At 37.2% G+C, this 14,677-nt stretch overlaps 2 protein-coding genes across 3 annotated transcripts; both read left to right on the forward strand.

Moving 5' to 3' along the window:
* The first annotated feature begins 297 nt into the window (after positions 1-297).
* On the forward strand, positions 298-9,387 carry chkb (choline kinase beta). Of its 2 annotated transcripts, none has more exons than XM_044124970.1 (11): positions 298-1,184; positions 2,835-2,943; positions 3,085-3,198; positions 3,295-3,428; positions 3,518-3,622; positions 5,766-5,824; positions 5,998-6,085; positions 6,228-6,336; positions 6,999-7,099; positions 7,205-7,286; positions 8,206-9,387. In XM_044124970.1, exons 1-11 carry the CDS (start codon positions 826-828, stop codon positions 8,260-8,262), a joined length of 1,317 nt encoding a protein of 438 aa, XP_043980905.1. In that variant the 5' UTR covers positions 298-825; the 3' UTR covers positions 8,263-9,387. The 2 variants fall into 2 exon arrangements, with proteins under 2 accessions (XP_043980905.1, XP_043980906.1); XM_044124971.1 differs by lacking the exon at positions 298-1,184 and adding an exon at positions 1,785-2,428 and having other exon boundaries at positions 8,206-9,381.
* Positions 9,388-10,463: 1,076 nt separating this feature from the next.
* Positions 10,464-14,376, forward strand: LOC122835437 (kelch repeat and BTB domain-containing protein 11). Its single transcript, XM_044124513.1, has 9 exons — positions 10,464-10,498; positions 10,930-11,041; positions 11,119-11,307; positions 11,396-11,580; positions 11,649-12,000; positions 12,110-12,255; positions 12,502-12,656; positions 12,807-12,964; positions 13,074-14,376. Exons 3-9 carry the CDS (start codon positions 11,179-11,181, stop codon positions 13,254-13,256), a joined length of 1,308 nt encoding a protein of 435 aa, XP_043980448.1. The 5' UTR covers positions 10,464-10,498; positions 10,930-11,041; positions 11,119-11,178; the 3' UTR covers positions 13,257-14,376.
* The last annotated feature ends 301 nt before the right edge of the window (positions 14,377-14,677 follow it).

The raw sequence follows: 14,677 nt of genomic DNA on the forward strand, positions 1-14,677 counted from the left end.
CGTATTTTGTCGTGATTAACCGCCAAACAATGAGTTGATAACAGTAGTAACGACTTTGCAGACGGCAAACTAAAGCCATTTATAAGCTGCCTGTCATGTAAAGTAAAAACATGAAGTAATACAGCAGCGTAATGAAAGCCAGATCTAAAATACATTAAATAAAGTTTACCTTCATCTTCGATTAAATAAAACACATGAAACAAAACTTCCACAGGTAGGACTTATTTATAAGAAATCTGCTGAATAAGCAATATGTGACGTAGCATCGACGTGCGCTTGGCAAAGCGCATGCGCACATCGGAAGGACGGATTTACTGGTAGCACAGATAAACAGAGCAACTGTTCAAGCCATGGCTGTTTGAACACATTGGGCAGGAGCGGGAACCCTGGCCCAATTTTCTCGCGGGACTGAAGTGCTGCTTGTCTATTTTACTTCGAGTGTCGGAAAGGACTATACTGCCCCAAAAGCCTTCAGGAAGCTAGAAAGCCAACGTTTCTAGTGACGTATACATTACGTATTATCTCACTAACCAATGAGAACAATTACATGGCTCTCCTTGAAATGTGATTGGATGTTGATTACTTAGCTTCGGTTACAGACATTGCCGCTTGCTGAGCTTGCAAGGGTAATAAAAAAGTAATTTAAATACATCAGATTTAAAGCCGCCCAGCGCGTTTCATGCGGTTCAGGACATCCAGCTATGCTTGGCTCTTTCGGTTGAGCAGCTTTATTGTGAACAGTGTGTGTCAGCAAGCCCATTGCGTTTCCTCGTCAGACCGACATTTTACGGCGGTGTTCATTTATTTCTCGGCCGGAAACTCACGATGCAGTCTGGTCGAAATGCGAACCATAGTAACTCCGGCGCGAATGTTTTGGACAGAGCTGAGAAAACGGGACCAGGGCTCGTCAGCAGCAACATTTCCAGCCACACCCTCTCCTCGCAAGGCGTCTGTCCTTCGGCAGGGAGAATGCCAGTGGTGACCTCGCTTTTGGTCAGTGAGAGATACCTGAGGACCCCCAGTCCTCAGTTAGATGACGACTCAGAAGCTGAGTCTTTTCGGGATGGGAGAAGCGAAGAGGTCGACCGAGATACAAAAAGCAGAGCGTTTTTGTGGTGCAGGGACTTTTTGTCTGGGTCATGGAAAACTGTTCAAGAAGCGGATTTTCAAATTAGTATTGTCAGGTAATTATTGACAGCTATCTGTATAAGGTGGGATAAATTAGTGGAAGCATTTTTGTAATATTTACTAAAATGAAGGGAACGCGATATTCCTAACTTCTTTTGAATTTTTGTTTTATAATTTGATTTCTTTCCACATCCAATGTTGTACCAATCAGGTACAATATTGGACGTGGCTCTGAGCCTTTAGTAAAAAGGGACAGTGGAGACAACGGGTTTGGTTTCTACCCTTTGGAATAACAAGTGCCACCAAGTGTTGGTGATAACTTGGTGATGTTCTCTTTGTATCGCTGTGAAGAACTTTTGGATAACTCTTATTTGCCAAATTGTTTTAATTCAGCCATACCACAGGGTTTTGAGTAAGAACATCTGGACTTTAACTATCCCACCAATCATCTTTTACTTCTTTGAGCCAACATCATGGACGGTTCTACAAAGGTCATTACAGGGGGCCGTGTCCCTGTTCTGGCCACTGTGTGTAGACATGCTTAACAGGCGGTGTTACATGAGACATCACCGCACTTTCCATAGCTGTGCCCTCTGCATTTTTTTATTTATTTTTGTTTTAGCCGCTACCACTTTAATTTGTTAATATGAATGCACAATGAGCATATGTGATACAGGATTGGATCTAACCAGGGTGCGGCACCCTGCAGTAGTGTGTGCTGCCCTGCGGATGCAGTTTAAATGGTCTCTTTGATGTTATGGTGTTATGGGTAATTTCTGTGCAGTCCATTCCATAGCTGAGTCAGGCAGAAACACAAACAGTGTAGCTTGGGGTTAGCACTGTGTCATCTGTGAATCAGCCATAGGGAACATGCTGCAGAGAGGAGCTGTACAGTGTGTGTCAGCTAACCAGACAGAGCCAACAAAAGGCAAAACACTTTGCACAGTTTTTTCTCCAACAGACTGTGTAAGTTTAGTAATAGTGTTCAATGTAGACAGTGTTGGCAAATTTATGACTAGTTAATCCATGCTAACTTGCCATGATGGCTAATCACCTTGTTAAACTAGCATTAGTATTCTAGTTAACAAGAATACTAATGTTACCTAGGTTACATCCCCTGCTGGTTAGTTAATCCTAGGAATAAACTCAAACCTCTCTCATTTCTGTACAGAAGTTGTGCTCCATATTGTATCCACAAATTTAAAAGAAATCTTTATTGCCACAGTAGAGAGAGAAAAGTCAGGGAGGAGACAGACCAGAGGCCTGCAGCAGGGACAGTGATGCAGGGTCTTCCTTTCAGGTAAGAGAGAGATTAGTGATGGGTCATGCTCAAAAGCATCCAAAAGAACTGGCTTTCTGAAAAGAGCCAAACGTCCCATCACTAAGAGAAAATATAAGTTGCTGGGAAAAAGATATCAGATGCAGGGAAAATTTATGCATCAGGACAGGGTTTTATAGAATTGCTGTCATTCACACTTCAAAATATGTTAGTCTGTAAGAAGCCCCGACTCCAGAGGAGTTTAGCTTCTTTTTTTTTTTTTTTATTTCTCCTTGTTGCATTTCCACAGCATGCTCTGCCCTGGAGAGAAAGCCATATTCAACATATCGGGAAGCGTTTTTATCAGGCAGACTTTTGACAATTTTATGAACATTATGTGCAGCAAATTATGTAACCTCTAATGTAAATATTGTCATTGTTTTCTTAGTGGTGGCCTGAGTAATCTACTCTACCTGTGTAGCTTGCCTGACCATGTCACATGTTTGGGGGAAGAACCCCGGCAGGTGCTGCTGAGAGTCTACGGTGCCATCTTGCAGGTTGGTAGACTTAGTAGAGGTCATCAAGAATCTGTGTTTGGCCATGAGTCTGCCTCACTGCTAATATTTGTTATTGCACTAGTTCCTGCTTTGTAAGAATAAAACAAACATATCTTAATCACTAGTTTTTTTCCCACTTAGGGTGTGGATTCTCTGGTACTGGAAAGTGTGATGTTTGCTATTTTGGCAGAGCGAACTTTGGGGCCAAAGCTTTATGGAATCTTTCCAGAGGGGCGTTTGGAGCAATACTTACCGGTATGCAATGTCTTTAGTCCAAATGCTTTTTCTGATACTCTGGATGATATCTGTTTGATTGTTAGTTATTTTCTGAGTGTCTCTGTCTTTTCCTAGAACACCCGCATGCTCACAGAACAGCTCTCTGACCCAGATATTTCGTCTGAGATTGCCACCAAACTGGCACGCTTTCATGGCATGGTTATGCCCTTTAACAAAGAGCCCAAGTGGCTGTTCGGGACCATTGACAAGTAAGAACAAGACACAGTCCCACTTTCTTTCTGGACAGTTAATGCATTATATTTACATGGATTTGTTGTCCTCTCTGCTGTTTTTCAAGATACATGGATGAAGTAATGAAGATTCATTTTGTGCGGGAAACACATGTGAAAAAGTACAATAAACTGATGCAGTTTGATCTGCCTGCTGAGCTCAAGAGTCTCCGGTGAGTCTGGCCAAATGGTAATAGCTTAAAGTTTTAGTAAAACATTTTGTGGCATGTACTTTTAAGACATTATAGATATGTATTAAAAAAAAAAGCATATTTAGATTGAAAGAAATGTTGTGGAGTAGGATAATTTAAAACAAATGTAGAACATGAGGGTATATTTGTGTATGAGAAACAGCAGCAAAGTATTTACAAGAAACTGAAAAAGCTGCAAGTGACAGTAGAGTGTACATACTTAGCTTGCTGGATATAAAGTAACATCTGGTGGGAGGAAAGCTCTACAATAACTCTTCTTTGTGTGGGAAAACACAAGTCTAAATGTTGTTTGTTCTCAGACCAGTTAATGACCTTTGAACTTCTGTTTCCACGACTTCACTTTTGATTTCTCCTCATAGTTCAAAAGTCTGAACCAAAGCAGGATCAGGCCACTGTTTATCTGTTTTGTGTTGATGTGAAAACAGATGTTATCTTATAGATATCTATGCGTCTTCCTTTGAAGCAGGATTAGTACTGGATTCATTGTAACCTACTTAAATCTGCTCTGTCAGCTATTGATAATCCTATCTCAGATGGATTTATTTCATAAGTCTTGGTGCACAAAAGACTTTAGGGGATGTTTTGTTTTTCCTGTAGCTTTTCTTTGTGTTCATAGTATTTCAATATTGTTTTTTATTTTTCAAGTCAATGCTGTGAATTATGCAACTTTAAGCAAAAGTACATCAGATTTCATGACTTGTTTGATAAAGAACTGGAAAAAAAATATACAAGTAAAGCACTCTCCACCAGTGTTGGCATAGTTACTTTGAAAAAGTAACTTTAATCGGACTACTGATTACTCCTTGAAAAAGTAACTTAGTTATATTACTGACTACTTGATTTGGAAAGTAACTAAGTTACATTAAAAGTAACTTTTTAGTTACTTTCAGCAGCTGCTAACAACAACGCTCCGCCTCCTGTGAAAATCACATTGATCTTTGCCAATACTTTTTTGTAAGCTATTTTATAATGGCAACATCAACAATGTGTCTCCACTGATAAGGCTGAACTGAAGAGGAGATTATAGAAAAAACAGTACAAAAAAATAAAAAACTTGAGTAATTTGTGTGGTCCACTGTTGTCTGGAAAACTCTAAGAAGGATTGTAAAGCCCCCTCCACCTCCAGGTTCTGCGTTACGGCCCTGCGTTTGGTCTCAAAGCTCAGTGCCCAGATCTCCTCCTGCAGCTCCACAGCTCAGATGGCTGCACAGATTTGTGACACTTATCGTAACATTAATAATCATAATGGAGTTAAGTTTCCATTATAATTATTGGCAACTACGGAAACGTTTATTCGTGGCTGTTTTCACGTTTATTGCGCTGTTGATATTGGTCTCGTTGTTTGCCGATTTCTGGAGCGCAACGCGAAGCTCGACGTCATTCCTTAACTTGACATTAACAAAGACACAGCGGGACGGATCATCGGGGAAATTATGGACAGGGAGAGACTGAGTAAAACTACCTTAATGACGGACAAATTCTGGGATTTATTATGAGTCTCTGCTTATTTCCAAGCCCAAATGAGCAACTTCACGTTCAAAAACGAGCCAAAAAAGGCGCAACCCGCCGCTCATTAAATTTGCAAGCGACTTAAAAAAATGAAGCCCAAAGCCGCTTGTAATAATCGGACTTGGCGACAGAAACTGAAAATAGTTCCAGTTTTTCCACCAACAAAATCTTCCTCCATTGTTTACATTTCTGTCGCATAGAGACGTCGGTCACTCGACAAGACGAATAGAGGAAATACGATTATGGTAAATAACAAAAGAAGATAGTAACGCACAGTGATTTTGAAAAGTAACTGTAGTCTGACTACTCGATTTGAAATAGCAACGCGTTAGATTACTCGTTACTGAAAAAAGTGGTCCGACGTCAGTAACGCGTTACAAATTAACGCGTTACTGACATCACTGCTCTCCACTTCCGATATTGATGTTAGGGCCAATTCCTTGTTAATAACATTTTCTTTGTATCCATTTTCTAAATATTAAGAGTTTAATTTTGTGGCAATATCTGCATATGCAACACTGATGCCTTTACTGTGCTCTTTTTCTGTTTAATGTGTTTATTGTCTTTTCTGGTTCTCTGGCTGTTTCATTAACAGTTCTTTGCTGGCAGCAACTCCATCACCAGTGGTGTTTTGTCATAATGATGTCCAAGAAGGTAAAAACGTAACTATTCTCTCTGTGGAAGTTTTCCAGACATTAAAGTTTTTTCTCCAGCCACACTTTCCATCCTGATTGCAATATTAATAGTAAACCTGATGTCAGCTAAAGCAGAAAGTGTTTTCTTGAACTGTGTATATTGATTGTTTTCTTCTTGTTTGACTCTTGCAGGAAACATCCTTAGCCTAGAGGACAGGGACCACACATCGACAGAAAAACTGATGCTTATTGACTTTGAATATAGTAGTTACAATTACAGGTAAAATGAGCACTACATTTATAAATTCATTGGAAAAACAAGACTTGGGTCGAATAATCTCTAAAGAAGCCCTTTTGTTTAGAAATGTCTAATTTGGATTTGTATGTAACAATGCTAACACAATAAGTTTTCTTTTCTGAAGGGGTTTTGACTTTGGGAACCATTTCTGCGAGTGGACGTATGATTACACGTGGAATGAGTGGCCATTTTACAAAGTTACACCTGAGAACTATCCGACCAGAGAGCAGCAGGTCAGTCAAAATAATGGTTAACTTACCACGTAAATTAGAGATGTTGTCTGGTGATGTTCTATATACTCATAACGGGGTTTTACTTAGTGGTGGGTGATATTTCCAAATAAAAAAAATAACTTTCAGTATATTTTTTACCTCGATAACAAATTCACAGACGATGTCACGAATTTTCTGGGGGTTTTTTCTCTCAAAATTTTTAAGTGGGCATGGCCAAACAATTATGTAGCTTAATTTAATTTCTCTTTTGAACTATTACATTTCCCTTTAGGATCAATAAAGTATTTTTGTATTTGAATTTGAGCTTCAAAACTGTTTTTTTGTTGTTGTTGTTGTTATTTACTTTCTAAGCCTTCAGAAATAATTTGACTCTTAAGCAAATAAACTTTTTTTTAATCACTGCAATAGGTAATTTTAAACTTGGAGGATATGCAACTCTAGGCATTTAAATTCACCCTATATGGTTCCGCTCCAGTAGATGTTGTGCTTGTGGTGTAGTGACATCTAGCGGTAAAAACGTGGTAATTGAATAGAGTTCATGAGAAATTCAGATGAATGAAGGCAGCGTTTCAGTAAATTCAGTAAGCGTGCTAACTATAAATGATTTCTTGTAGATTTTTTTTTTAAACAAAATCAAAAAAAATTTTTTACTATCCTTTCAGCTTCACTTCATCAGAAGTTATTTGGCTGAGCGAAATCGACACACTAAGAGTGACCTGGATCAGACAAAAGTTGAAGAGGATATGATAATTGAAGCAAACAGGTGAACCTTTTAGAAATGCTTCGCTGCAGCAAGGATATTCTTTTATTCAAGTTTCTGAAGAATCTGCACACTGTTCAACCTGTGGTTTGTTGTTTTTTTTTTTAGATATGCATTAGCATCGCATTTCCTCTGGGGACTGTGGTCCATCATTCAGGCCAAGTTATCCAAGATTGAGTTTGGATATATGGTAAGGGTTTGTTTTGGTTTTTCAGCACATGAACTTACTTAATTTACTTTTGTTATCTTTTTAAACAATGATTTCAGTTTTTAACTTTTTTTTCTTGAAATATTTGAGCAATCAAGAATCTAATTGCAAATTAATTTTGTTGAAAGAAAAGTTAGGTTAGTTTTTTTTTAATTTATTTATTTATTTAAATTAACAACCATTGTGATTCTTGATGATTCAAATATTTTAAATAAAGTAATATTCAGCATTTACTGGTAGGTATTTAAGTGGAATAATTTGCTTAAATCCCTACCAGTAGATGCTATTCATATTGTAGCCAAATGTGCAAAATTGCACATTATGCATACTTTATTTAACTTCATGTTAGTAATTTTTTTAAATATTTCAGAATGATTGGGATCCGTACGTTGAAAATGCAAGTGCAGGACAAGAAACGGTGAAGAAATATCTAGGCTTTTTTATAGAGAATTATTTTGTTGTTTTCTAATCCATATTTTCATCAGTTTTTGTGTCCGTAGATGCAGCATATTTCCTTGAAAATCCATAGTAATAACATTGACACAACTTAATTAAAAATATCAATCAGAAAAATCACATGAAAATTGTTATACAAGTCAGTTACCATCTTTTATTCAAGATACGTGAAGTATTTATATAAAGCAGATGCCACCTGTACTCAAGCATATTTCTTTCAATTGACTTATCTTTATCATTTGAATTAAAGTCATTACAGAAAGATAATGACTTTAATTCATTACTAATCCATAAGTAGGGTTAGTGTTTTTTTTTTCTCCAATGACATAAAAAATTCAACATTTTCCATTGCGTGTTGTTAGTTTTATGAAACTCAAGTGATACATTTATTATTTTTTGTCTTTTACATTTTAATAACAGTTTTGCCAATGTCTTTTTTTTGCAGGATTATGCTCAGAGCCGTTTTGACGCCTACTTCAAGCAGAAAAAGCTCTTCTCCTAAATTCCTCCTTCTGAAAATCAGAATGTACTCTACTTTCCCATGTTGACCACCTCTCCAGCTCCGCTAATGCCTATGCAAGAATTTTATATACCATCTTTTATTTGTCTGGTTATAATTTGTGAGTGTAAAAAGAAGAATGTGAAAAGACGTTTTGAGAAAATGCACATACTCAACTTGTTTAACACTTTTATATGAAGAGTTATGAGTTGATAACCACTCAGTATGTTTTTGGCTATTTAACTCTAAGTTAACCAGTTTTGGAGCACCTTGTGACATTCATGCATGTTTAATCTTTTGTCTTGCCAGATAATTATTGTCTTCACATTGGTCTGTAAATTTCATCGTTTTGGTAAATGAGCCCAAACTACAGAGTCTTTTTAGAATAGAACGCTTGTTTGTGACCCATTAATGTTGTTTTGTATTTCATTGGAATTCTACTTCAATTGTTTTGATGTTCACTCCACATTAGGATGTATATACTTCTAATAGTGAATGTGATTAATTCCGTCCCTTTGTATCAAAACTGATTTTCTCCATATCCATTTTGGACAAAACAGAATAAAAATTTTTCAAAATATTCTTCAGAACTGCATAAAATTGAAATCATAATCATATTACACACACAGTATCACAGTAGTCAATGATGCTGTTCATGTAACCATGAAGGTAATCGTAAGGTTTGTTATTAAATGTGTTTTGTTTTTTTTTTTTTTTTGCCCCAACACTTTTGCCAGTTACTAACGGATTGCTTCTGCTTCACCAGTTTACCCTGTCTGTCTGCTCATGTACAATATTCATGCTCATTCTTACGTTCATGACTGTAATGATTAGTTAATTCTACAACAAGCACTGAAATTTTAAGGTTGTATATTATTTGATTGTAAAAGATGGTCTAGAGACTTTGTTTATATTGTCTCTACAAAGATGTTATTTATTTAAACTAACAAGATGCTTCAATACATTTAATGTGTTGTAATTTTTGTAAAAAAGTGTCTCCATTTTTAATCAAAAAGCTTTTTTCTGTTGCAGTATTATTCTATAACTACTTGCATATGTTTGGATGTTTTTTTTTCCCCACAAGCAAGAAAAATCCTAAACTTATTAAACTTGTCCTCAGAATCCAAATGGCTGCTTGTCTGAGTTTTGTTTCTTAATCACCATGATGGCAATTTTGCATTAAATTGCAAAGTACATATCAAGTTTTCCAAATCAGAATATCATTTATTTTAATAATTTGATTAAATTGAAACTGATATATAGTTTCTTTACATAGAGGAGCATATTTGTTTGCTGCTGTTACTAATTATAGCTTACAACTAATGTAAATGCAGGCTCTTAGAAAATTTAAATATTACATATACAAGATTTAAATTTTTTTTTTATTAATGCATAAATGTAATCCTGGTGAAAAATATGTTAATCTATTTGCACACTCAATACTTTGTCATGACTCTTTTTGCATAATCAACTGCATTAATACTATCTGGCACAGAGATGATTAAGATATTACCGTAGTTAAGAAAGCTCTCGCCAGCATTGTCAGCTCTGCTGTTTTTCTTCTCCATCTTCACAGTCCTGCTAGAAAATAAAATTCAATCTCTTTCATAAAACACAGTCCTGGATAGAAGTGGGACTTTCTGAAATACTTGGATCAGCTGCAGGCCACACCATATGCCTTCGAAGCTCTTAAATATGTTTTGCTTTACAGATGTGTCAAGACTGCAGTTAAACCATACTCCATACTCCTTATCCACCTTTTCCACTAACATATTAAATAAAGCTGTCAATTGCTCTACTAATGACCTATTATGGCCTAGCCTGTGTTTTCTTTGCTGTCTCCTGTAATGTAACTTGTCAGCAATTCTCTGCATAGTCTTGTAGCAATAGCATAACATTTTTATATTACATTTTGTTTTGTTCTTATGAAATATTAAAACATTGAGATAGAAAATACGTTTTTATTAGTTGCAAGCTATAATTTTTAATATAAATAAACTAATATAAATATAATATGCTGGAATGTATATCAGCGCATATGCAGGTTTTACTCTTTAAATGAATTTGTGAAATTTCCAATTTTTTGAAATGCATCAGTATTTTGAGACCTCAGTGACGACATGAGAACAGTCTGGGTCCCTCATTTAATCCCACTGAGCTGACACTTGCTCCACCTACAAGATCTAAGAATAGACCAGCCAAAATGGACAGCTCTACTCAAAGATCGAGGGACTCTCCGGTAACATTTTGAGCAGTAAAGAATGGACAGATTTGCTCCAGAGGATTTTTTGTATCTGTATCTATTCTGTGTATATGCTCTTGAATACTTTAATGACTTTGGGGTTCTCTTTGGGAGAAATCAAGCTGATGACCACCATGCATTGTATTTTCCCCTCCCATTTGACTGTTGTTTTCTTGGACATGCTAAACTGAGTTAATAGTTCTGGATGCTTGAATGATTTTTTTTTTTTTTTTGCATTTGATCAATGAATCAATTTCCTAAACTTTAGATGAATTGAACACTATCAGTATGATTAATGCAATCAGAAAATGTTTCATAATGTTCATCCAATGCTTGATCTTATGGTTGAAACGAGGAATTAAAAGGTTGTTGGGTGCTAATTCAGTTGTAAACAACTGGATATCATCCTCCCGAATCCCTCTTAGAAGATTATGTCAAGCAGACTCAGAGTGGGAAACCAATGAGGCCCTCCGCACATATCACCTTGGAGACAAAAATGGAGCCAAGGTTACAATCCAAACTAGCACACATGCCTTTCATGTGAGTACATATAAGTTTATAAGTTTCTAAACTAGCGCAGTTAATACAAATCCAGCTTAATCATTAATTTCATAAAGGTGGACCTCCGAAAGCTATCAGAGTGCAGCGAGTACTTCAGAGCTTTGTCCCAGTCCAGCATGAGAGAAACCTCCGAGAGCCACATTCATCTGGATCACATGTCCTCTTCCATTTTCCACAATCTCCTTGAGTTCTGCTTCAATCATGATTTTAATGTTCCCCAAGAAGAACTGGGAGCACACATTCAGGTATCCAGACAAATATGAAGCCTTCTTGGTCAATATTAGGTTGTGTAAGGCTAAATCCAGTCACGGTCTTGTCTTTTTCGCTCCTCAGGTGGGCAGCTATCTTCTGGCTGAAGCCTTCGTCTCGAGGTGCCTGTTAGCCCTGGCACATGAACTCAGTCCATCTAACTGCTTATCATACTTGAGCCTTGCTCAGGAAATTTTCTGTCTAGAGCTGAAAAACACAGTGTTCACTTATTTGAGCCAGAACCTTCTGGAGCTGCACCATGTGATAAGGTATGTGAAGTTATAATCCACTGGTTTACTAAAATCTCTGAAATAACTGAGACAGATTCATATATCAGGTGTCTGCGTGATGAAGAGAGGGAGGAAGTTATCAACCTGAGAACCAAAGGAGAACTGTGCCTGTGCAGCCTCAGGAAAGAAAACCTGACTTCCTGGAACGACCCGGAGACAGAACGTGCCCGGAACATTTTCACCATGAAATTTCCAGAGGACAGTGAGGACTGGCACTCAGTCACAGAGCTTCCCTTCAGGGCCGATAAGTGGTGTTTTACTGTAGTAGTACTGTATAACTACCTGTACGTCATAGGAGGATACAGGCAGCGGAAAAAGAGAGGCTGGGAGTTCACTAAGGCTTCCTTTAGGTATAATCCCTTTAGCAATTCATGGGTGGCTACATCACCTCTGATAAAGGTATAAAGGACTTGAGCTCAATAATATAACTGGTTATTTTTTCCAATGTTACTATTTTTTGCTTTATTTTTTAGAATTAAAGCAATTATCAACATTTTCTGTTTTACAGCACAGAAGGCACTTCAGTGCAGTGGCCTGTGAAGGCTTTATTTACGCATTTGGAGGCTGGTATTTGGATTCTCTGGTGACTCCAGACTCCAGTACAGCTCTGTACACAGCAGTGGAGCGATACGATCCATGGGAGGATACATGGAGGTTTGGACACTTATGAAACAGCTAGCAGGGATGTGTGATGTCCTAGACACAAGCTCACTTTCATCATTGCCATCACTGCCTCAGATAATTTCACAAGATTTTTAAGACAGAAATTTAGCGTATAGTTTTGAATTTGATGCAGATTTTCTGTCCACACAGGCTGAGTATTACAAATACAGAGAATCAAATACTGACTAAATGTCTTAAAATGATGTCCATGATTCGTGTGCATAATTTTTGCCTCAGGTTTGTATCCCCATTACCACTCACTGACTTCCAGTTCACCTTGTCGTTATCCCACGATGTCCCCCTCACTACCAGTCTTGGAGAGTGTATCTATGTGCTTGGGAGCATCCAGAGGACAGGAGAGAAATTGCTGTTGCAGTACAACACAAAGCAAGGTGCATGAAATAAAAACAAAGCTTTTCTACATTATGCTTGTTCTCTTCTAACTGCTCTGTATGTTGTTGTTTGTAAAATCCCATTGTTTATGCATGGTACACATCCACAGTTCAAATGAGTCTGACATCTGTACTGCCTTTATCTCCTAGACTCCTGGTCTGAACTGCTTCCCACCTTAACAAGAGCTGATGTAGACCTTCCTACTCTGTACTTCCTGGGTGCTGCTGACGAGCTGCTTGTGATTGGTGGGAACAACTCAAGCAATGTGGTGACATCATTCTATGTAAAATGTAAAAAATGGGGGAAGGTAAAGATTCTTAGGACTGATCTAATTTCTTGAAGAGAGTCAACTTAGCAGAATTATACTGTACTTCCATTCAAGATATTTTTGATGTGTTATTCTTCCTTGCCTTCAGATCCAACACACAGAAAGAGTGTCATATGCTGGACAGGGGATACTTGTAGGTGACCAGCTTCTGATGTCCAGTATTGACCACGACACTGTTGTGAGGCTGGATCTCTCAACCCTAACCATCAGGAGGCTCCCAGCTTTACTTGTCCCCATGTGTTATGAGGCTATCTTTTACCTTTACTTTTAATGTTATAGCTCACTGGTTTACCTAATAAATACCTTTGTTTATGGAGAAATGAAAAGGTAACTTTAAATTATTTAAATGTTTTACTTTATTTTTTTTATTTCAAAATCGCCATAGCACTCGATGTTTCTTGGTGATTTTTAAAGGTTTTTGTAGTATTGGTGGCCTTTATTTGCAATTTCTAGGCAGAAAATTAGCAGAAAGGAGGGAAGATGCAACAAAGGTCCTGAACTCAAAATCCTGGCCAGCTGTGCTAAGAAATAATATTCTCAGAATATCAGTCTGAAGATATTATCCACCTGATCTTATTATGCTGATACCATTATCTCTTTGTTGCTTTCTTATCTCCGTAAAGTATTTAGTCGTTTTCTTTTGGATTTGTTGGGATCTATTCTCTTTCAAGACGTTTCTGATGAAACAGACATTATCCATGCGTTTCAACAGCTCATCTTTTTTCTTGTTGGTACTTAATAAGTCTACATCACAGTTAATTTGTTTGTATTTATTTAAAAAATATAACAGCAGCACGCTGGAGCACCCCTGTATGCTCCAGCGTACAGGGGTGAGTAGACTGTGGTAGCCTACAGTGATACCTGTAGGCTACCACAGTCTAAGAATTATGGAGGTAGGAGAAGATGGAGTCAAAACCGTTATGACAGACTGGGAAGGGTTTTTTTCAGAATGCAGTTTGTAATACTAGGGTAACTGTATGCTATTTCTAAAACATCTCCACACAGTAACATGATATAGTGTTGGTGAACTGGCCATTAAAGGCAACTAGTACCCAACTGCTTGCTTTCTGACATATTAAGATCAAGGTATTTTCCTTTTCTTGTATTAATATCAACATATCACAATCTACTAATATCTGTTTTTTTGTGTTTCTCAGTGTTTCAGTTCATATTTGTATTTGGAAAGGTAAAAATTCTCTGAGTCAAGATAGTGGGCTAAAACTAATTTCAGTCACATTTTTTCCCCATTTAGTAAAGTTGTCCAAGCCCTATTAAATATCTTTTAAAGCTGTGCGTCTGAAATCAGCATAATGTGGTTTCACAGCCAATGTGATCTCTAACCACATTGGCCAAGATTTTATGAAGGACCTCCATTATGGGAGACAAAAAATTAATAAGCGGAGTCATCCAATCAATCATCTGACTAGAATTGAAATGAAGATATACAGAAATAAGTAAAAAGTGTAGAAAATAGAAGTGATCCCCAGAATCTTCAAGATTTGAAGACAGTTTGTCCTGAAAAACGGGTAAAAATCTCACTTCATTAGAGATTTCAAAGATGTCATTACCAAAAAAGTTCCTCTGCTAAGTAATACATTTCACCAAGCATGTTCATTCCACTTCACTACACATGATCTTATTTATAGACATTTTGTTTTGATTTCCTTAAATGGGTTGGTACCAAAATTATTG

The sequence above is a fragment of the Gambusia affinis genome, linkage group LG08, assembly GCF_019740435.1.
Source record: "Gambusia affinis linkage group LG08, SWU_Gaff_1.0, whole genome shotgun sequence".
NCBI lineage: Eukaryota > Metazoa > Chordata > Actinopteri > Cyprinodontiformes > Poeciliidae > Gambusia > Gambusia affinis.

Excerpts from the sequence above, each read along its gene's own strand:
- chkb (XM_044124970.1), top strand. The coding sequence starts at position 826 with ATGCAGTCTGGTCGAAATGCGAACCATAGTAACTCCGGCGCGAATGTT. Across the intron at positions 1,185-2,834 it reads TTTCAAATTAGTATTGTCAG|TGGTGGCCTGAGTAATCTAC; the intron begins GTAATTATTGAC and ends TTGTTTTCTTAG. Across the intron at positions 7,287-8,205 it reads AGATTGAGTTTGGATATATG|GATTATGCTCAGAGCCGTTT; the intron begins GTAAGGGTTTGT and ends TTTTTTTTGCAG.
- LOC122835437 (XM_044124513.1), top strand. The coding sequence starts at position 11,179 with ATGAGAGAAACCTCCGAGAGCCACATTCATCTGGATCACATGTCCTCT. Across the intron at positions 11,308-11,395 it reads AACTGGGAGCACACATTCAG|GTGGGCAGCTATCTTCTGGC; the intron begins GTATCCAGACAA and ends TTCGCTCCTCAG. Across the intron at positions 11,581-11,648 it reads GAGCTGCACCATGTGATAAG|GTGTCTGCGTGATGAAGAGA; the intron begins GTATGTGAAGTT and ends TTCATATATCAG.